This window comes from Homalodisca vitripennis, chromosome 2 (assembly GCF_021130785.1).
Source record: "Homalodisca vitripennis isolate AUS2020 chromosome 2, UT_GWSS_2.1, whole genome shotgun sequence".
In the NCBI taxonomy this organism is placed as follows: domain Eukaryota; kingdom Metazoa; phylum Arthropoda; class Insecta; order Hemiptera; family Cicadellidae; genus Homalodisca; species Homalodisca vitripennis.
The window spans coordinates 84,595,719-84,620,184 of record NC_060208.1 but is presented as its reverse complement, the minus strand read 5'-3'; the positions used below and the strand labels follow the sequence as shown (position 1 = coordinate 84,620,184).

The window sequence follows — 24,466 nt, the reverse complement described above, 5'->3', positions numbered from 1 at the left end:
TCACTAACCTGGAGGAAACCTCCGTGAGCGCCTGATGGTGTTTCTAATTTTAAGCGCCCGATGGAGGGTTAAATATGTTTGTACATTTCTAACTGGTTATATACAATATATTGTAAGGTATCCAGGTCAAAAAATTGAAAACTGTTTTGTCACAAGATTTAGGATTTTCCATAAACTTCATATAAATTAACAAGAAAAAAATGGAAGTTACAATTTGAATGTATAAGTATAGTAAATCAAACATGGCATAAACTTAAACAAAGAGATTAAGAAATAACAATTAAACTTACGGTCATCTTTCTCCAAGTCAATGTAGCAATCTATCACCTTCATTAGATACAACCTGTTAGACATTTCAACACTTAGCAATACTATCGAAGTAATAAACTATAAAACTACTTCAATTATTAAAACGATAATACTAACATTAAGTACTGCATAGTAATATTTCTAAGAGATATGATATAAACAGGTTGGATAGCTTAACCAGAATCTGCCACAATCTGTTGGGGCACCCCACCAATAAACATCTCAAACCACTCTTAATGCTTTATGTAAGTACAGAAAAAGGGTATAACGAAACCAGAATATTGAGATTTAAAACACTTGGAGCAGTTGGAAAAAACTTTTAATTGTAAATATTTACTTGTAGACTTGCCTGACAATAAAACCTTTGGTTTACTAAGGTCTCGACCAAAAAATAAATTATATTGGAAAAGTGTTGTTTTCATAACATTTACTACCATTGAGATTTAAGTTCAAAATAGGTGGAGCTTTTGATAATATCTCTTTTATAATAAACTATTAGACTTAAAGTATCTCATTAAAAGGCAAAATAGCAGGAGTAAAAAAAAAAAACTGTTAAGAACATTTCTAGTTATTTTAACACCTTAACTGCTGGTCTATACCGAGTGAGACCAACTATTTACAACGCCTTAAGGCATCTGTAACAGTCATCTTGTTCGTGTCAATTTAAGATTATTTGGAAGAAAATATATATATATATATATATATATATATATATATATATATATATAATTTCAATAAACATTGAATCACAAAAAGTACTTGCTCCGCCGGGAGTCGAACCCGGATCTCGCACTTGCCGGGTGAATATATATATATTGGCAGAAACATCAAACATATTTTGTAAGTAAATAAATATGAACCTTTAAGCAATATTATTAAGGAAATGAGATCCCTTAAGTGGTCTAAACACCACAGTTTAGTCATATCAGGTGAGTTGTGAGTGATACATAAAATATTACGTACTATTTTCTTTTTTTAATTACTTCCACTAACTCCTATCTGCTAGAATACATATAAAAACGATAGGCATTCCTACATTTAATAAAACGTTTTAATTTACTTACCTATTGATTACAGAACCAAGGTGTGGAGATGTGGCTGAAGGTAGTTTCATGGCTGATTTCACTTTTTTGCTTTTTGCTGAAACACACTGAATATAGATAAGACAGTAAAAGAGTATTTAAAATATGAAATCAATTTGTATGCATTTAAAACAAGTACTCAAATGTTGGTTGTATAATATAATTGTTATAGCTTATATTATGATATCTTTGAATAGAAAGATTGTAAACTTTTTGTAAGCTATACATGATATGAAGCTTTTAAAATATTGTCTCCCTAATTTATCTGTAAATTACAGCTTAATACAACCAGGTTTTGAACAAATAAGTCTTGTAGTGTAAAATTAAAAAGGCTGTGATATTAAAGGAGTTGTCCATCTTTTATATTATATAGAGTGTATTTTAAAGTACTGATACACCTGGATATATTCAAAACGGATTGAGATATCGATGTACATCTTCAACAAATTTATTAAAACACTTTTTAAAGATTTTTTGGAGGATAAAATTATTTTCCCCTCTCCTTTTTACAGGACGTTAGAAGGGGATAACTTTAAATTTCCGAATTGCATTTTGTGAGATGTCTTTTTAAAGGCCATTTTAAAAGAAACACAAAGACACTAAAAAATCTCTACAACGTTTCTAACAATAGTAATGGGTAAATAACACACAAAAATGAATAATCTTTAAGGACAATCCCAACTGCACATATCAACACAATGCATGTGTCATATATGTCAGTAAGACTTTTAGGTGTACAGCTTATCCCTATTGCATAGTATCTAATTTTTGTGGTGTGCAATGTTTTTGTAAGAGGTTTCTTTGTCTAGGTGGCATTACAATGTAAGGGGTTATTTGTCCATAACACTAGCTAGAAACACTGTATATAAGTCTTATTCATGTGCATTGTGTCTCTATTGAATAAACATTTTAAATGGCATGTCACAAGATAGAGGTTGCAATTTGAAAATTTAAAGTTACCCCCTTTCACCCCCCTTTGAAATGAGAAGAAGATTTTTTTATCATCCAAAAATAAAAATAAATATTTTAATTAGTTTAATGAACGTTGTCCATCAATATCTCAATCCATTTGGAATATATCCAGGTGTATTAGGACTTTATTTACATCCTGTATGTCGTTATATACATATATAAAGTCCCTTTAAAACTAAAGCCTATTTCACTTCATTTAGCATGTATCTGTCAGTGTTTTAAATTGAAAGACATAACTCATAACATTGAAATGGTTAAAGTTACAACATTGTAATTTTGCAAATTTTTATATATTATTAGGATGGTACTTTCTGCTGAAATAAATAAAAACTTACTTTAACAACTTAAAGAATGGCGGCCTTTAAAAAGTTTAAAGCAAAATGTTTTGAAAACCCCAGTGAAGATAAAAAGTCAACACACCTAAAAGTTAGCTTGTAAAAGGAACAACATTTAATACATTATTTATTAAGAACGGATGATAAGTAACGGAATATATGAATGTTTACTACTCTTGTGCAATCTGTATCTGTATATTAATTGAAATGGACTGTGAAGACGAATTTAATTCAGAAATATCTAACGATGAGTAATGTAGCCTTTGCTCACCTTTCTACAGTACGTTTAGACTGATCTTTTTACTGAATTTAAATTAATTTTTACCATTTGAATCATGAATGTCAATGTATATCATTGTAAATCTAGTAGTAGCTTAAATAATATACCAATAAACAAAAGTAAGTTCAATGATGTTAGTTGCATTTTACTTTTAGTTCAATCAGTATTATTAAATATATATTTTATAATTGCGTTTTCGGCAGGCCAACGAAATCCGCACATATAGTCAGGGGTATTTATGATTGGTATTACATTGTGCATATTGCCCAACATTATTTAAGCATGGTACTATAAAGATCCCACATGGCTCTGACCAGAAGTGCAGACCACTGACATCAACATATATACCTGTAGTCAGGAGTATTCATGATAGGAATTACACTGTGCCTATTGTCCAATGTTATTGAAGCACGATACTATAACGATCCCAAATGCCTCTCGTCATAATTGTGGACTTCAGTTCACCCTCAGTGAAACCCCAAACTTCTGGCAGAAGATGTAAACCAGCCTTCGATTTAATGCTTATAATTAAACCAAATAACTGAAGTGCATATCTATAACATGTACCCGATACAAAAATAAAATAAATTATCCGCCAACTACAAGCAATAATGAAACAGTAAGGATTGTTATCTGGACTGTAAAAATATTATAATGATTATGAACCACTTGTCTGTTGAAAAATGATATGACAATTAATTCATGCATCACAATAGCGAATATTTATATATATTACATCAACTTATGGCGACAGTAGGCTCATACATAAATTTGATCATTACTTTCTTGAGGTGTTTGTTTGATTTACTCATCTGTTTCGTAAACAACATAAATCAAGCAGTGTGCAAGAATAGCAGAAACACCTGATGGTCGGCAACGATATGGCAACATCTCGTCAAATTTCAACATTAAGTTCAGCGGGTTACAATAGTGATGTACTGTGTTTTGCAAGTGGTAGTTTCTAGGTCTGAGAATGGCCAACCTATTTCAATAAAAACCATATTGGTTTATTGAGGTATAAACTTGTTTGTTTATTTACTTCTGAGTAGCAGTAAGCTGTGCATAGATGCAGCAGCAAATATACTTATAATTCACCAGACGTAGAAAATACGGTTTTTAAATCATGTTCTGTTTACAAAAACTAAATCTATTTCATAGCTTTTATTATCTAACAATGATTTATACAATTTTACCAAATAATTTTATACAATAAATAAGACCATGTATTGGGTTACTTCCTATGTATAAAATATTTGCCTAACTCGTACCAACAAAGAGTATCAAATATACCAGCAGTTTTCTGCTTAGAGTTAGTTTACTTGAAAATAGCAGTTTTCTTAATAAATTGTACATAAACTCAACTACTCATTTCTTACTGTTTTCTTCGGTGATATCTATAGAATAATAAAACACACTAAACATAATTCATTGGCATACATATTTTTTTCATAAGGTGAAACTTAAAATTACAAAATTAAATTTAGATATTTTGGGGGACCATGCACACTACTATAAAAGTTGGAAATTAATAATTTCAAAATAGGTCAAAGATAGAACAAATTCTAATTTCAGAAAATATGTAGTTGTATGGGGTTTGTAGAATATACAATTATTTGGCATGCAGTTTTGTAAGGTCATGCATATTTGTAAAAGCTGTGTTTCAAAGAAAATAAAAAATAATATTTGTATGAAATTACAGTCAATAATTAATTAGGGTAATATACTTATAACTATAATTAATCTAATTTTGGGTAGTAGAAATATAATTTAGACTAGTGTTTGCCTTAGTTTCAAATATTATACAATATTTTTGAAGTACATTGGAGGAAAATATGTAGTATGTGCACCATGCAATATCTATTGTTAAAAACAATATCCACCAAATTGTCATTTTATTTTCAACGTTTCTTGACTGAAAAAAATTATCTCCAGATGTTTTGTTTTTACAAAGAACGTTCATTTAATAAACAGATATTGTATTTTCTTATGTGGTGATTTAATTAAACATCATTTTCTTAAAGTTTATCTTTGTTTATTATTAACCTATTTTACATCATGCTTTTCGGAATTTCAGTTCGGAATCCGATAAACTTAACTAATAACTTTACGCCACAAAAGCATTAGTTTCACTTTATTTGTGTCCTTTCCCAGAAAATCACATGAAATCTTTTGCTAGACGTAGTTTGCTAACAAAGTGTTTCCTGACATGATTATATGAACTTTTTATTATTTTGATGAGAGGAAACCACCTGATAAGTTTGTCGGGTTACTCGTGGGACATCTGTATGTTAATCAGGGATCCTAAGAACGTCCATGTAAAATTTCAGTATGGACAATTAAGTAGTTTTTACATGATTGAGTAAAACTCACACACAAAAACATATAGACAGATATTATTAGATTGTTATATAATAGTATAGATATACTGTGTAATAAATTTTGAAAAACACTAATTTCTATAAAAAATTAGAAAGCTGTTATGTACAAACTAACAAACAAAAAAATAACAAAGATAATCGTCTACACATCAAATGGTTGTTACAACATTTTAGGTTTGATATGAATATGTTCAACATACCAAGGTGGTTGGAAAGAGCTATGGCAATGGTGCCTGTAATGTAAGCATCAAACCCGGCTTCATGTTCCTTTTCCTCCAGCGTTGTGTAGGCATGTTCTCCTTCTGGCTCTTAACAGTAATAAACAAAATTAAATAAACATTTGATTTTGTTTCTTACAAAATTTTTACATCACTAACCACAAACAAAGTTGGCTATGGTTCAAAGAAGTGATTCAATTCAAATGTATAGTTCAGCTCCAATTCATCTTCCGCTTAATGCACTACCTGAAATCTGATAGTGTCACATACTTCATCCGTGGAATCTGGACTCAATGTCAGTCTAAAGAAATCAAAAACCAAAATCTGGGATGAAGAAGCTCAAAACAAACTCTTTGCATCGTTCCCACATAAGACACCCCTAGATTACGAAATCAAGTTTAATCTATCAATGGATTCTCATTGTCTTATCAGGTGCACAATTGAGTGCAATATAATATTTTAGACATGATCCCAAAGCTAAGTTTTTTATACATAAAGAAATGATGCAAAAATAGTTTGTTTTGAGCTTCTTCGTCACCGACTTATTTTTAGACGGACATTGCTTCCAGAATTCTGGAGTCAAGTCTGTGACAGAGTCAGATTTCAGACGCTGCCGTAAGCAGAAGGTAAAATGGGGTTTCTTCAGCTACTTGTCATAAGTGAACGATAAAAAGGCATGCAATGATGTTTAAAAATGATCAAGTACAGTAAGATAATAAATGTTTACTAAATGATCGAGTATGGTGAGAATGTAATATTAATGTATTAGGTACCAACATTGTACTTTTTAGATGACAGGGCATATAGCAGCCAAAAGGAACAAAATAGAACTTTAAGAGTGAGTAAAATAGGCTTAAGTACTATAATGAAATAAAAAATGATCTGTACTTTATTCCAGATTGAAAGTACGTAGAACGAAAAATAATTATACAAATATTTAATTTATTCCTGTTAATAAGTAGATTTACTAATCATGTGCTTCATAAAAAAATATAATAAATAACACAGTTTTAAGAAAATACTATTATTTATTTTATGATTTCAGTGATGTATTGCTGATTAATGGTTGCATGTCTTAACGATAACTAAAGCCCTTTCCAGGTGGTGGACTAGTGATATGGTTTCAAAATTGCCAAAATTGAGGTACTTTTAGATTTGCAATAATTGACTTAAATTGAACTAAGGAGAAAAGTAAATGTAAAAAGTAATAACATCTTCAACCCTGTCATCGTAAAAATCTCTTTATTCATACCTTATACATACGTATGAATATCATCCACAATGCTCCAAACAAACATATCAGAACAATTAAATAATTTACAGAAAATCTTGCCTTAGTTAAAACATTTAAATATTGTTTTGAGCTTGGTAAAATTCCTGTTGAGTAGAGAGATATGTTTATTAAATAATATGCCTTAACCCTGCAACTGGCTTTAAGTGATTATCTAAGCATTAACTATAACCAAATGACATTAAGCTATTTTAAACACATTAACTATGTTGTCATATGATCTCTTTCAGCAAGTATATTTTTAATTTGTTTGTAATTTTTACTAAATCACAAATGTAAATTTAAGATAATATCCAAGGTTTCATATTATGCCGTAAAACATCTATAGTTACATTATATTTGTCATTCAAAAATTTTAAACTTGGACGATCACATTTCCGATAGCGATTTGTTCACGTAATTTCTGAACAAGCAAAAATTATCATATGTTTGGCAAAATTCCCTGTCAAGAGTTTACGTTCCACATGATTGTGTCGTTATTGATATGGGTGTATTCTTGGCTTTCTGAAACATCATTTCTATAAACTGTAAGCCAAATTAATGTTTATACAATAGTTGTTTAAAAAAGCTATGTTTTGTAAAATCCTAAAATGCCAAATGCGTTGAAAATAGCTTTATTCAATTTGATAATCTGTTTACTTTATCATCTGGAAGTAGTGAAAATCATATCAAAACAAAGAAGAACTTCTCTAAGGAACAGTGTCCTCACTGAAGACGTTGAACTTGTATTTTATTTTTGTTCTGTTACACAATCACCGACTCAGCCAGTACATAAGAACTATGCATTGTCTGGTTGCCTATTGATTTCTTAATTGTTATTACACCATTGTCAATACTGGTGTATTGTTTGCTATTTAGTTGCATCTTTACATTTTTCATTGTTTAGTGTGTATAAATGTTTATGAAGTGTTTTATAAATTGGTGAAGAGAAAACTTGTAGCAGGTTGTGTTAGGTTTTTAGTGAATTGAAATAAAAAAACTTTTGTACATTTTGGATTTATTCAAACAAATTTTAAATTGCATGTAAGAGTGCTATACATTAGAGAAAATGTGTTCTTTATTAATTTTTGTATGTTAACCAATTTACTTTAAAAGTAAAATTCAAATGATTAAATATTTAATTCTTTTGTTGTAAATTACATTTATTTCTAAGAACACAGATATTTTTTTAAAATGGCTGTATCTTGAAAAATATAAGAGCAGTGGTTAAAATAAAAACCCCTTACAAAGTTAAAAAAGTGCCTGCCATTTTGAAAAAAATGAAGGTCAGTTGCAGGGTTAAGCCTTGCACTAAATTGTTTTGATTACTCCAATTTCATTTTACCACATGTCATAACAATTTAACAATCTTCAAAATGAAGTATTTTTAAATTTAGTTTGTTGTTGTTTTTAAAGTCTGAATTTAAAGATTCTTTACTGGGCAGCCATAAATAATTTTTAGTTAATTTTAAAACTTAATCCTGATTAATTGTTTTTATATTAGTTTTATCTACCAACTAAGGCTTTGATTTAACAGTATTTAAAAGTTAAGTACAGTCTGCTCTTGTTTGTCCGAGTGGATCAAACATATGCACAACCTTGGGGCACAGGCCAACATTGCAGTCTCTCAATGATCTAAGCATGCAATAACTCCCCTCACTCACATGGACAAAAACATTCCTTTCATAGTACCAATGTATACATCTAACGGCAGGATTTGTCACTTAATTACCAATGCAAAGTTTTGCTGGCCTGTTTTAATCCTAAAATGATTCTTTAACGATAATTTAAAGTGAAAAACATATTTTGACTTTTAATAAGATTACTATAGTTACACTATCACAAATATTTTAATATGAAGTATAAAACTTGCTTTCATAGGTTGTTTAGTGTTAATGGTCTTTAATTTAGGGAACATTACTAGAACATGTGAATGAAATAATTGGAACTATTACTGGCTAGCTATCTAAGAGTACACACAAAACCAACAACGTAAATAAGTTTAGACTATATGATTTTTTTAGCTTAAAATTTTGGATTACAGTAATAAGATTGGATTACTGCAGGTAAAATGAAGATTTAAATAACAACATTATATATACATATATAAAACATTATACATACATATACAGGGTGAAATTTAAGTTAGTGTCGAAAAATTTTTTGGGTGATACTACTCAGTATTATAGACCAAAATATAAAAATAAAAAATCCCTATCCCATCTATCTTTTAACTACGACCAATTTCGCTATTTTGTTAAAAAATCATGTTTTGTTTAAATAAAACTCAATTTCCTCCATTATTTTTAATGTTTTTTTAATTCTGAATCCATTTTTGAAAATCTACACAAAATTTTACATGGGAATAATGGAGAAAAAACTGTCTTGAAAATAAGTTTGATACAAACAAATTGCTAATAAATAAAATTCTTAAGTTTTCGGCAAAAAACATTAAAAAGAATATTAGACCCGAGGAATTAAATGAAGTTAATTCTGAAGAGAGGCCAATACCACAAAAAACTTGCCCATTTTTGTGGGCTTTAAAATGACATAATGCAGCGTTACTTTTATTTTCATCTTATACTGGTTATTAAAGAATCAGTATTGGAAAACAAGGTCTACTTAAAATATCACGGTGCCAAATAACCAGTCAAAATCGTGTTTAATTCAATAATAAATCAAATATAGGATAAACACATAAAGAACAGTTACAAAAAAGAATAATCATAAAAAGTAAAAGTAATCTACAAATTGCTTTCAAATTGCCTGCCTCCGGATTGTCATATCTTATCAGTTTTTACTCCTGACTATCTTATCTCTACAATCACAAGTATGAAGGAATACCCCATGTTTCAGGTTTTTATTTTGTCTTTCAGCTGACTTTACCTCTATCCACTTAAAAATAGTTATTTGAGCCGTAGCTATCATGGATTTCACATCGAGAGAGTATGCAGAGATGCATTTTTGTATATGGTTTTTGTGGCGGGAATGCTCTGGCTGCTCAGAGAGAATACCACGCTCGGTACCCAGATCGTAGAGTTCCTAGTGATAAAGTTTTTACGAGGCTACATCAGCATTTGTTGGAGAGAGGAACAGTTCACAGGCAGCGTAATGAGGTAGGTCCTGTTCTTCGAGATGTTGGCTTAGATGAACGAGTTCTAGATTTAGTTCAAGAAAATCTGAGGTCAGCAGCCGACAACTTGCCAGAGAAGTTGGTGTTTCTCAGAGTAAAGTGTTAGGAATCTTACACGAAAATAACTTCCACCCCTATCACTTTACAAAGGTTTCAAGCGTTAGAACCAAATGACTTTGGTCCAAGAGTAGAGTTCTGTCGCTGGCTGCTCAATAGTGATATTGAACAATATCATTTTTTGAGAAAACATTTTGTACACCGATGAGTCTACCTTCACTAGGGCTGGTGTTTTTAACACGCATAACATGCACCATTGGGCCGAACAAAAAATCCAGGGCTTCAAGAGAAAGTTCCTTTCAAAGACGTTTTCATCTCAACGTATGGGCAGGAGTCATCGGAAACCCAACTTGTGGGTCCCCACATTTTTCAAGGAACCTTAAATAGTGAAGTTTACTTGGACTTTTTACAAGCATACCTTGCCCACACACTTCTGGATGGACTTGATATGGGCCACAATCAGAGGGGACAACATAGTTTTCCAACAGGACGGTGCTCCTCCTCATTTCAGCAATGAAGTGCGTCAGTGGTTAACGGACAAATTACCCGACATGGATAGGTCGCGCTGGAACTGTAGCTTGCCGGCCAGATCTCCTGACCTATCTCCTATGGACTTCTTTGTTTGGGGGACTATGAAACAGGAAGTTTACTCGACCACTGTAAACTCTGAGGAAGACTTAAGAAACCGGATTGAGTTAGCTGCCCAAATAGTGCGTAACAAGTTATCTTTGAACGTGACGGTTTAGGGCAATGAGGAAGCGTGCGAGAGCCTGCATTAGAAACGGAGGGCAGGCAATTTGAAAGCAATTTGTAGATTACTTTCTTTTATGATTATTCTTTTTTGTAACTGTTCTTTATGTGTTTATCCTATGTTTGATTTATTATTGAATTAAACACGATTTTGACTGGGTTATTTGGCACCGTGATATTTTAAGTAGACCTTGTTTTTCCAATACTGATTCTTTAATAACCAGTATAAGATGAAAATAAAAGTAACGCTGCATTATGTCATTTTAAAGCCCACAAAATGGGCAAGTTTTTTGTGGTATTGGCCTCTCTTCAGAATTAACTTCATTTAATTCCTCGGGTCTAATATCTTTTTAATGTTTTTGCCGAAAACTTAATAATTTTATTTATTAGCAATTTGTTTGTATCAAACTTATTTTCAAGACAGTTTTTTCTCCATTATTCCCATGTAAAATTTTGTGTAGATTACAAAAATGGATTCAGAATTTAAAAAAACATTAAAAATAATGGAGGAATTTGAGTTTTATTGAAACAAAACATGATTTTTTAACAAAATAGCGAAATTGGTCGTAGTTAAAAGATAGATGAGATAGGGATTTTTTTGATTTTTCATATTTTGGTCTATAATACTGAGTAGTATCACCCAAAAAATTTTTCGACACTAACTTAAATTCACCCTGTATAAAACACCCTTAAAGAAAACACTATAGAATACAGCTGCAAAACTAAAAATTGAAAGAGCAAATTTTCTCCATTACTTACTTGTAAGAGTAGTGTTTGAACATTATACTCCTCAGTTTACTTAAACATGCTCCATAGTTCTATTGAGTCATGATAAATGATAAGGATTAATAAATCAAGATAACAAATCAAAAAAGCTTACCAACTTCCAGCAGTTGAAAGGGTTGTTGGGACACAGTAGCCAATAAGTGTGACAACACACTAGATGGAACTGCTTCGTTGAGCGGGGCGTATGGAACACATGAATTTGGTGTCCAGAATACTGTGAAAAAAATATTTCTCAGCAGTTTGTTGTTATTTAAGGAAAACCTATCAAAATGTTATATTATATTGGAATTACAACAGATTATACTATAAAATTGATCTAATAGTACAGTTAGTACAATATTATATTGTATTGCTTTTAATTTTTTAACTTCAAAAAATAAAAAATAATTAATTAGTTCATTAATTTAGTACTAACTGTTCAAAATTCAACTATGTATTCAGAGATATACCATATGAGCATACAAAAATCACAAAACAATATTAAGGCAATCAAATTAATTAACTTAATAATTTTATATATAAAACTAAACACTATCATTTTTAGTCTGAAATAGAAAAGTATTTTTACACCATACTATCAATAACATGACAAATTAAGATTGGTACAATTTCCTGTTTACAGTCGGACTCCCCCTCACCCGGTGGGGTAACACTCCGAGTGCCGGGTGTGTGTCGACAACCGGGACGGACATCGCGTCTCCTGAAGAAATTATATTTAATTAAATTTTGCGCCACAATTATTTTATCACAAGAGGGTTAAAAATTCGATAAAAACCGTAAGCCGGCCATGCCAAAAGATCCAATATCAGGTGCTACACTAGAGAATACAACTAAAACGCCTGTAAGTTTGCCATTTTCAGGGTTAAACGGTCAATTATTTGATCAATCTGCATTAATAAAATTATTTGAAGTAGCCCTATGTATGTTGTGAGTTTCTTATAATTGTTTTAGTTTGAAAAATAGTCAAACATTACATTATTTATTAATAACCCACAAAGTTCATTGATCATGAAGATGATGCGGGCTGTATGTAGCTCACACGTCTTACTGAAAAAGACGAGTGAGCTATTTCATAGCCCACTTTTTGTTTTATTACAATTTTACGATGTTCATGACTCACAAAACATTGTAAAATAATGATTTTTCTATGCTAATGTATATACATGACTTTTCTACAAATATTTATGTGATCACCTTGTCGTATATATCATCTACATCTTTTTCACATCTTGTAACAGCTGTGTTGCACCATTTAACTCCAACTGTACAGTATTGTTATATAGATGATTGTGTTGTGTATTTAGTGCAATTGTGTTTTTTATTCTTATTGACAACAAATCAACATAACAATTTTGTACTCGTATAAAATAAAGTAAAAAACTTAAAAATGTTTCCACCATAAACTTACATTTTGTTCTTATAATAAACCAACAATAAACAAAAATGTATTTTTACAAACAAAAATCAGTTTAAAATATTAAATAAAAACATGTTATATGCAATTAATTATTAATTATAAATATATTGTACACAATTTTATAGCAAATCGTTGCTGGAAATCCTCCTATAGAGCAACTGAAAATACATGTTTGCATTTTCCTTATTTTTGCCTTTGTCTTCTTCAGTACAACCTTCAGAAAAAAGTACAGTAGTCATTTCTATTGTATGTACCAGAAAAATTACATCATTTTTGACGTACTCACAGGGTTAAGATATGCAACAGGTAAAAATCAATGTACAATATAATAAAAAACAACTGAGCTGAAATGAGTTTGATAGGGTTTTTTACATTTATTTATTATAAGCTTCACATAGGTTTATAATTTTTAGCTTGGCTGAAGATAAATATATGAATTGTCAATACTTAAAAATAAACTAATAAACTAAACTAAACCAAAGAATATTTAAGAACATTTTGGAACAAAATAAATTGTTAACTACTATTACTGAAATTTACAGTACTGCTGATGAGATAACAATGACAGTGAACTCCATTATACTTATGCTTACATATTGCACCCTAAAAATATTACTTCAATCAATCATAAGCGAAAGCCAAGGCAAAATAATAAATGGTTTACAGTTTTATGAAAAATCAATGTATTATAAATAATCAACTGGCAGTAAGGTGCAACTTATATATTTCTTTAAACATTCTCAGACAACAATAATAAATGTTAGAATAAAAAAGTGATTATCTTTTACTTATCCTAACAAGGACCTAGTGGACAGACTCACTATGGGAAAACAGTATGCAGGAGCTCCTTAAACTCTCGGTAACTGTCTGGCAGGGGCTCACAGAACCTGTGCAAGACGTGACACAAGTCCAGCAGCATATTGTGCCCCACCACCAACTTTCTCTAGAACATACACAAGAATATGTTGTATGAGTATGGTAGTAAAGTATCCATCTTAAAATAAAAAAGAAACGTTACAAAGAAACCAAACATTTAGTACATTGTAAATTAGCATGTGTAAATTATAGTGTCAGTACACATGACAGAATCCACCTACAGCCACAAGTAAAAATATGAACATATTAGGCATGGGGCCATACTAGCAAGATGGTTGTTGGTGTGGCACCTACTCTGTATCAGAAAGATGTTAATATTAAGGCCAATGGTATGAAAGAAGAGAAAATAAAAACATATTATAGGTTGTACAAAATAAATGCGTAATGCTTTAAGGTAGCTAATTAAAAGACGGTTTGAATTACGTTAATGTTATTTTCAGAAAATATTTACTATACTCTGTTTATAAGACATAGTATGTCCTTTAAATTAATAAGGACATTTGGCGACCCTTGTACTTTCAAATGTGCACTTATTGCCCTTATGGTTAAGGACCATTAAATTCTTATTAATTCATGAATTTTACTAAATATGTAATCATCATATATAGATAATTTATTTATTAACGGCAATATACCATTTTACATATAGGATACTTTTTTTATTTTTTTTTATTTTTATTTATTATTTTTTTATTTTTTTTTTTTATTTATTTATTAATAATAGACATTAAGTAAAGTTAACACTCCAATGTATACGGTTTATTAAAATCATCATTTCACTACTTTAACTTATCAAATTGATGTCAAATTTAGAGACATTTTCTTTATATTTAAAAAAAAATATTTCCAATCAAATTTTTAAAAATTGTTTAAAAGAACACAGTTGACTTTTTTAAAATAAGTTAGTGGCAGCAGCATTTAGTTGCTTCACTTCACAATTCTATTTTGGATTCAATTTAGATTTGGTTGTAAGTTTACACTAACATTGCTATCAACCAAATTCAAAACCCTACAGACTATTTACAACAGAGATTCTCAGCACAGTACCAGGTGATTTAGTTAGTTTTTTTAAAACAAAACAAAAACACTAATATTTAATAAAAAAATTATTAGATTGCTTAATTTTTAATTTATGAAAAGCAATAACTGTCAGATCTGTTATTGAAACTACCTGTCAGTGTGAATCTATAACCTTACCGAATGAGATATAAGTCTTATCACGTTGGAAAATCCAATAGCTTCATCTAGCTCTGATTCCTCATCTTCCAACTTCTTCTTTTCCTCTTCTGCCTTTTCTTCCACTGTAGCCGGTCTCTTCACCACTATGATACCATTCTTGGTCTCTATTCTGAGGTCATCGTTGGAGTAGCGCTTCCATACCTCTTGGTAGATCAGTTTTCTAATGAATCCATTGGTTGGTGGCAGTGTAAGTTCAACTGGACCATGAGTTGTTGAGAGGAATTCTGTGATCGAATTACTGTAAAATTGGCAGTTACTTATTACATTTACTTAACTTCTAATGTAAATAAATAACAATAAATAAGCTTTTGTAAAATTGAGACAATAGTGAGAAAGAAAGACTAACCAAGAGAAATATGTCATTTTTGTAAATAAGTTTAAAGTATAAAAAATACAGTATTGCTTTTTCAATGATACTATGAATAGAATCATGTTTGTCATCACATTAAATTCCACGCAAATAAGTATCAGATACTTCATCCCACCAAGAGCCTTGCGTTTTTGCTATTACAATGTTTTTTATACACCGTAGCTACTACACATGCAAATAAAAACACTTTTTTGTACACTTCTGAACGCCTTGATGTCTATAACTAGCAGCTACTATTACTAGAGTTTTTAAAAAAATGTTATGTTAGATTTTATATTTTGGAATGACTAACTAAATCTATTAGTAGGCCTAACCATGGAAAATAACTTAAACATTGCTAAGAAATTCAAAAGTGAGATGAAAGAAGCTAGGCCTTACAGCACTATTCCTAAATTACTGATAACACCGAAGTTTCATTGTCAATACAAGACCAAAACAAGATTTCATCTAGTCTTTCTATTTCACCGAAAAACAAACCAGCCTGGAAGTGAAAGAAACTGTATTGCTTCATCTAGTATAAAAGTGAATTTGACTTTTGCAAGTGCTGTCAATTGAGTGAAGGTGATTCGAAAGCCAGTGGAAATTTTTTAGTATCTGTAAATATTGCTCCCAATCAAAAATTTTGTCATCAAAATCAAGTAAACCAAATTGAAACGTAACTAGCAGATAGTTTAGTTCTAGACACAACTTTGTTTACGATTTTGGAAGGACATTTTTGCACTAAGAGCCAATGATTATAAAAACAAAATTAGAATGTATCTTTTTTAAACATAATATAGGACATCAAGATGTTAACAAACCTTTTCTCTTTAGGGAACAAATTAAAACGTGTAACAAATTCAACACCTATCAAGCTTAATTTGATATCTTTCTAATATCATGAAGATTTTAAAATACAGAACTATATATTTAACAATATCTTTTATTCACTCACAGCACAAAATGGAAAAATATTATTTTTAAGAAAATTTCAAATTAAACTTAAATTATTAAAATGAATGAATAAATTGAATGAATTCCAAAAATAAAAATTGTATAAAGGTATTTTGGTATTAATTGGAAGCTACTATTTTTGGAAGTATTTCTTACTGGGGACCTACAAAAACTACATTATTTGAAACAACAGATTTTATTTAACTTGCAGTGAAAATTACATATCGTTATGATGATCTGTTCTTTATTTTTGCCTCCCAAAACGAAGTAATATCTGCGAGAAGGAGGCCGCTCTGTCCCAATTGACTATTTGTTATTAGGCTATGTAAGGTTTAGATTACGTTATCATATTTATGTTACTAGTAGTACCAAAGTGAAAGATAACCTTTACAAGCGTTCATGTGATCTGACCTTGAATTTACTATCTTGAGGGATGTCTGTCATTTCTCAACCTACGCAATGGATGTTGAAGTTGCCCTAAGTCCATGTTGGAGCTCTTGTTATCTGCCATTACATCCTAATATATAGTGGAAAGGATGTAAAAATTGTACCACGTATAGAGTACAAAGTATAACAAAATATTTAACATTTTTGCAAATTTCAGTTTATATATGTTGTTGGTTCTTGATACTACTTAAGCTTATGCCCGAGAATATATATGATTTCTACAATTAGAGGTTTTTGAATTACTAAGATTTGTAAAAGAACATGGTTAAATTTTTAAAAATTCGTTCATAATATAAACACAAACACTTAAACTCTTTTAGGATGACAAAAATGTTTATAATTTTTTGGTCCAGTCTTCAATGTGAAATTATTTAATAATAATTTGATTGGGTGGAATATTTATTTTAAATATTTTACTTTGCTTTTTGTGTTTTTTTTTCATTTATTTTTAGTTTATTAAAAAACAAAAAAGTTTACTGTCAAAACATTTTTTTTATTCCTTAATTTTTTATAAGAGTACAAATTTGGTGTTGAATGGTTGGAAAATAGTGATAAAAACGTAAAAAATATACAATACATCTGCTGTATGATGATACAGCTGAAGTGACGATACAACAGCTGTTACATGACGTGAAAAAATGTAAATTAGTTATAATACAATGTAACCACATATATATTTGTAGACGGTCAAAGAATACTTGTTAGTATAGAAAATCATGATTTTACGACGTTTCGTGACTCATAAACATTAAAAAAAAGCAAGCTACAGATAGCCCACTCGTCTAATTCAACAAGGCAACAGCGGCTACACATTGATAGCCTGCATCATCTTCTTCGGCAATGAACTTTGTATCGCTCATCCTAAAAGGGTTAAAATATGGTTATGTAGCTTATGTCTGAACAGCTTTTATTTTATTGAAATTGGCTGAGTAAACAAATGTAATTTGATTCATAAGGGTTAGGAAGAAGACAAAATATATCTTACACAGCTTTCTTGACAGCGTCAACATGTTCTGCAGGGCATTCCACAAATGAATTGTTCTTCTCTCCAATAGATTTCCGTCTCTCTCTTGCCTCATCCAATTTTGTCCTCATAGTCGTTTCATCCTTCTTGTTTAGGTATGGTATCCCTGTTACAGAACAGTATAGTTACTACACTAGTTGTTACAGATTATTCACTAAATAGAAGTTTGGAGCATAATGTCTTGATTTATTTGTAGACTTATATAATACCTTCCTCGCATGTTATAAATTCATTCACTGAAAAATACTCGTACATTAAATTAAAATTCAACAAGAATGTGGACTTACCTTCATTGAAGAGTTTGTTAAAATTAAAACCATGGGAAGCCAAGAAGTCAAGACTGGAAGCTTGACACAGAAATCGGCAGTCAGGAGCCTGCCTTGACAGAGGCTTTGGGAACAGGTAGAAGTTATAGGCTCTGTGTGTATATCTGTAGGAACAATAGTCAATAATTATGACAGCCTAAGAAGAAACTTGACAAAACATTATATATATTATTGTGACAACACACTGTTAATGAACAAATGAAATCTACTTAATTTAAAATAACTCTTTAATTAAATTGGACTCCTGACTCTCAGTTTAAAGTGCTACTAAATAGTTAATTGTAATTTTTAGGAAATGTGTTTAAAAGTCTATAATTTCTACAGATTTTAAAATTTTATTTTGTGTTGTCTATAACTGTGAAGTAGTGGAAAAGCTTCACTATTTATAACTATAATTTAACCAATCATTCTTAATAATGTTTTTGACGTGACAACGTCTTAAATTAGGTTGCGGCTCGGAGTCACTCATGAAAAAGTGTAACGCCCGGTAACGTTACGATGCCCGTCCAGTGGGTCCGCCGCACGGGATCCGCACGGGATAAAGCAGATAACTGTGGGTCCGCCGCACGGGATAAAGCAGATAACTATGTTTATTCGTGAAAATGTGGAGTGCTTAGATTCGTCATTTACAACAACTACAACAATAAAGGTAAATAATTGTACACTGATATTTCATTATCGTAAACTATGATTGATTGATTAATTGTTAGATTGACACAAAAGTTGAGAAACTGAGTTTATAGGTTATGTCATACTATTGACAAATGTTGATAGTGTTAAGTAAATTATTAGTTTAAATCACTCTGAAATCAATCGTAATTCAGTCGATTGAGAAGAAACAGCGCGTATTGCTAGTCAAACATTTAAAATAACAAATTATAACCTCTAACCTGTCATAACAGTGCGACCAAACAAACGAACTAAACCGACCAATCACCACGCGCGGAGTTAGAATTTAACTGTGTTTAGCAAGAATTTCAAATTCCAATTTTAGTAAATGTTTTATTCAACTTTACCATTTACAATAACAAATTTTAATTAATTTCAAATTATGTACAATGTTTTAGTAAACAAAATATATTTCTATAGTTAAAATTTGTGCAATTCTTATTTTCATTCAATTCCTTGTTCCTATTGTGCAATTTAATAATATTCATATCAATAAATATTCTACCGAGAAAAAGACGTTGTCACGTAAAATCTTCGCCCGTAAAACCGACTTTACAGGCAACCATAATTTTTGACAAAAAAGTTTATTTACTTATTTTGAAGAAAATATAAGTGTTTAGTAAAACCAAGTGTTCATTATTCAATGTTAAAAATAAAAAGTTGATTCATGAGAATGTTTGTCATTTACTCAAATCACTATGTTAACACAAAAAATGACATTCCAAACTTATATATAATAGTATAGAGCAGATCGGCTACAGCCTAAATAATAGTATATTTTTTCATTTAAGAGGCAAATAGACTGTTCTAAACAAACATAATAATATTCATTATTAAAAACAAAAGTTGTATGTTTCTACATTATCTGAACAAAACTAAGCTAAATGTAAATTAATCACTTGGTATCGAAATTTGCAATGTAAATTCATAATATTTAACAACTGTCAAAAATAATTTAAACATACATAATAAAAGTGGTTTTTAATCATATGCAATTTATTTGGTGGTAGACATTACAAACTAATATCAAACCCTGTCTTACTTTTTCTGCTCCTCATTATACATAAAAGCCACAAGACCGAATTGAACGAGAAGAAAATCCAAGGAACCATTCTTGATTTTGTGATAATATTCAGCAGGGGTGTCAAATGCTGAAACTGCTTTCTCCAGACCAGAGGAGAGTCCCGTGAATTCTCCATCAATCGCCATGAATACACATCGGTTGATGGTGTCCTCTATTTCTGGCAACACTTTACGAAAATCTGAATAGAAAAACAAACATGGTTCTTCAAGACATTTAATTGAATTATTTTAATTAAAATTTACTTAATCATATTTAACAAAATATAAACATTGGGGTTATTATGATAGAGTTGGTAAATTTAACGCTTTGTTTAACCACCAGAACTTGATCTTATGCCACTTTCACACTGTTTCTTATATGGTAGCCATACAAAACTTTTGCTTGGCATGGTACATTGTTAGCGTTTGTTTAACTGAGGTGTAATTTAGTGTTACTATATATTTATTTATTTACATTAATCAAATCAAAAAAATTGTTTTTAATTAATCAGTAAATGGTACTTATTAATTGTAAAATTGTATGTGTAGCATTTGCTACATAGGCAATTTAAAATTTATTTACTAATTATTAATGGGAGCAATTATATGCAAAACTATTTTAGAATTTAATTAGTGAAGTAAAAAAATAGGCAACATAAATAATGTAATTTCTCAAGAAAGAGTCTGTGAATGTAGAAATGGGATACTAATACAGCAGGTTTTTCTGGTAGTCTATTTTGTTAAAAGGAGTACAATAGGGTAGGTTCGTGTTGACAAGTCTCTCTGGCCTTGTGATTGGATAGTCGGAGGCCAATCAAGAATATATATAATATATATTATTATTATTAGGGTAATTCTAAGCAATATATGGGTCAACCTCGATTCTTCTCATATTACAATATAATGTTCCAATAGTCAATTAGAAAAGGAAATGACTACAATTTCTTGCCGGAAAGCAGTTATAGGGAGCAGGCAACCGCCAGACGGTCATATATTGCTCAGAGTTACCTATTAGTGATCAGGGGCACTGACGTGATCTGGGCTTCAAATTTGGAACTACTGTACTCAAGTTAATTGTTTTTCTAAAAGAGCAGGCTTTTTTTCTAAAAAAACGGGCAGGCATCGTGCGTGAATTTTTTTATTAAAAATTACTGATAAATTGTTATTACATATCACAATATAATGTAGGTAATGTATGTAAAACAATTTTAAACACATAATTACATGCTGGAAAGCAAAGTAAACCAATATAATCCGCAAAATACAAAATCTCCGTAAAAATCTGGTAAAGGAATCTGTGGCATTCCTTTGGCCTGAATTAATTCAGTATATACCCAGATCACGCACGATGCTTGCCCGCTGCGCAGCGCTTTGCGCTGCTTGCTCTTTTAGAAAAAAAAAATTACTCGAGTAGTTCCAAATTTGAAGCCCAGATCACGTCAGTGCCCCTGATCACTAATAGGTAATTCTCGCGGTTGCCTGCTCCCTATAACTGCTTTCCTGCAAGAAATTCTAGTCATTTCCTTTTCTAATTGACTATTGGAACATTATATTGTAATATGAGAAAAATCGAGGTTGACCCATATATTGCTTAGAATTACCATTATTAGACTTTAAACTGAATAATAAAATAATTAAGTACTGTTAAACTAATAAAAAAATTATGTAAATGGATTTTATGAAACTTTCGGATCTCTCTATTTTTTTCCAAGAAAAACAATGTTGGCTACTACTGTACTAGTTTTGATTATTTTTTTGAGTCTTTGGTGCACTGAAGCCCGTACTTCTGGCCATTGCCATTTCCGATTGGTACTTTCCAATGGTTAGATCCCACTAGATGATTTGGTATGGAAAATACTGGTCATTAATACCCCTGGCAAAAAACTTAAAAAAAAACATCCCTCGGTAATTCTAAGCAATATATGGGTCACCTCGATTTTTCTCATATTTACAATATAATGTTCCAATAGTCCAATTAGAAAAGGAAAATAAAATGACTAGAATTTCTTGCACGGGAAAAGCAGATTATAGGGAGCAGGCAACTCAGTGATTAGCAATATAATGTTCCAATAGTCAATTAGAAAGAAAAATGACTAGAATTTCTTGCTGGAAAGCAGTTATAGGGAGCAGGCGGCAACCGCGAGGAGAATTACCTATTAGTGATCAGGGGGGCACTGACGTGATCTGGGCATTCAAAATTTGGAAACTACTCGAGTTAATTTTTTTTAGAGCAAGCAGCGCGAAAGCGACTGCGAAGGCGGGTAAGCATCGTGCGTGATCTTCGTATATACTGAATTGATTCAGGCCAAAGGGAATTGACACAGATTCCTTTACCAAATTTTTACGGAAATTTTGTATTGTGGGGGGGGGATTATATTGGTTTACTTTGCTTTCCAGCATGTAATTATGCGCTGTTTAATTTAAAATTGTCCTTTACATACATTACCTACAATTATATTGTAATATGTAATAAACAATATTATCAGAAATTTTTAATAAAAAAAAAAGGATCACGCTCGATTTGCCTTCGCGCTGCTTGCTCTTTTAGAAAAAAAATTAAACTCGAGTAGTTCCAAATTTTGAAGCCCAGATCACGTCAGTGCCAGCCTGATCACTAATAGGTAGCTCTAAGCAAATATATGACCGCGTCTGGCGGTTGCCTGCTCCCCTATAAGCTGCTTTCCGGCAAGAAATTCTAGTCATTTCCTTTTCTAATTGACTATTTGGAACATTATATTGTAATATGAGAAAAAATCGAGGTTGACCCATATATTGCTTAGAATTACCCATCCACTCAAGATAGTAGCCTACCTGAATGCAAGCTTATATCATGTAAATTCATTTAAAAAGTTAAATTATTAAATATTAGAATATTGGAACTAATGTAAATGGGAATACAGAAATGAGTTGCAGCAAGTGACTCGACTACAGTAATCAGGCTACTACTAGCAGCTATGAGAGTTATCGGCATTATCCAATCTAAACTGGATTAGCGTTATCTGCTTACATCTTATGGCGATCTTGGCCAGTGCTACTTGATCGTAATCAAAAGTTATAGTAAAAAATCATGCATACGCTATTTATAATTAAAAAGTACCCAGTAAATTATTACTTTTTTTAGACATAAGTTAAAACCATAGGTGAACTAGGCCTATACTATAGTTTAAAATAAATATAATGTAACTTTGTTCAGCATTTTGATTTTATACTGTTTGGTAATTTAGATAATCAAAAATATTCATGATTAAATTGTCGTGGATTCCGCTTATTGTACTTAAACTTGATTAGTCAGAGATTCAGAAACTGTTAGGCCTAACTAGTGAATTCCTAGTCAATGGCTTACAATTGGAATTGGTTTAAATTAAATATAAATAGCTATTGCAGAAAGCTTCAAATCACACTTCCTTCCACTGTTTCATGATTATTATTATTAAGTTGCCAAACCCCATCATAATGAAATCACAACTGCATTGCATAGGCCTAGCTTACAATGAATATTGTGTTCTGTCACAATTTAAGCTGAACAAATAAACACACAGTAAAGTAAAATACATACTTGTTCTTGTAACTTCCATAATGTCAAATTATTGCTAATTTTGTAAATTTACCAAACAATATTAATATAATTTCTACGTAAGGTGCGCCATTGAAATAAACAATAGCCCTACACCATTAACACAAAATTGAGGTTATGGTTATGTGTTCAATTTCATTTTCATGTTTTCAGCCACTCTGGATCAAAACACGCAAGTCATCTAAAGACAGGCACAGGTACAACATTAAGATAGAAAAAAGCATAAAGAATGTTAAATCATAACTAACTTCAAAAATCAAAGTTTGGGAAATCGCAAATATTTCGGATATACCTAAAATATTCATAAAGGATTGCAAACCCAAACTTATTTTCCATGAGTTTTAAAATATCCTGTGGTTCTAAAACGAGAACTTCATTTGCTGCTGACTTCGCTTGTTGATGTTACATGTTTCAGTATATCAAAAATTAAGTTTTGCCTATAATTGAGTCGCCAAATGCCAAAACAGGCTAAATCCAAAAATTTTAAAAAAGTTGAGATAATTGATGACATTGAGTTCTGTATTACCTAGGCTACAGATTTTGTCACTTCAAAATGTTCCAAAACCAGTTAAAAAAACTGTTTAAAATTAATATTTAAAAGTGAAGGTTGTTCCAAAATCAGTTATATCCTATAGCCATTCGGTTCCAAAAACAGTCATATCTGCACAGATGACAATGTTCCAAAACCAGCTATATCAAACTACAATAAACACTTACAATGTTTCATGTTTCTGTGTCAAAATAAGTTAAATCCCAAAAGACTTTTCCTATAGGGAACTGCTGATCATTTTCCTTCTGAATTAATTGTTTATTTTTTTTGGCTAATTTTAAAATTTCAAAGGCTAAAAATAGTGTTATAAGAAGCAATAGCACTCAATTATTTAACATTATTTTAAAAGCTCCTGATTTGTTGTGTGTCATAAACATGGAGGCTGAACATACAGGAGGTATTTTAGAAG

The 24,466-nt window shown here is 30.8% G+C and overlaps 1 protein-coding gene across 1 annotated transcript in view; it reads right to left on the bottom strand.

Annotated features, from left to right (window-relative positions):
* The window catches only part of LOC124354287 (poly(A)-specific ribonuclease PARN-like), a 32,248-nt gene extending 8,578 nt beyond the window's left edge, over positions 1-23,670 (bottom strand). Inside the window, 11 exon segments of the mRNA XM_046804627.1 lie at positions 291-343; positions 1,374-1,449; positions 5,557-5,664; positions 11,665-11,752; positions 11,754-11,784; positions 13,809-13,930; positions 15,061-15,340; positions 17,838-17,982; positions 18,164-18,306; positions 19,914-20,133; positions 23,490-23,670. Of these exon segments, the coding sequence (XP_046660583.1) occupies positions 291-343; positions 1,374-1,449; positions 5,557-5,664; positions 11,665-11,752; positions 11,754-11,784; positions 13,809-13,930; positions 15,061-15,340; positions 17,838-17,982; positions 18,164-18,306; positions 19,914-20,133; positions 23,490-23,508 (1,285 nt within the window). The 5' untranslated portion in view covers positions 23,509-23,670.
* Between the last annotated feature and the right edge of the window lie 796 nt (positions 23,671-24,466).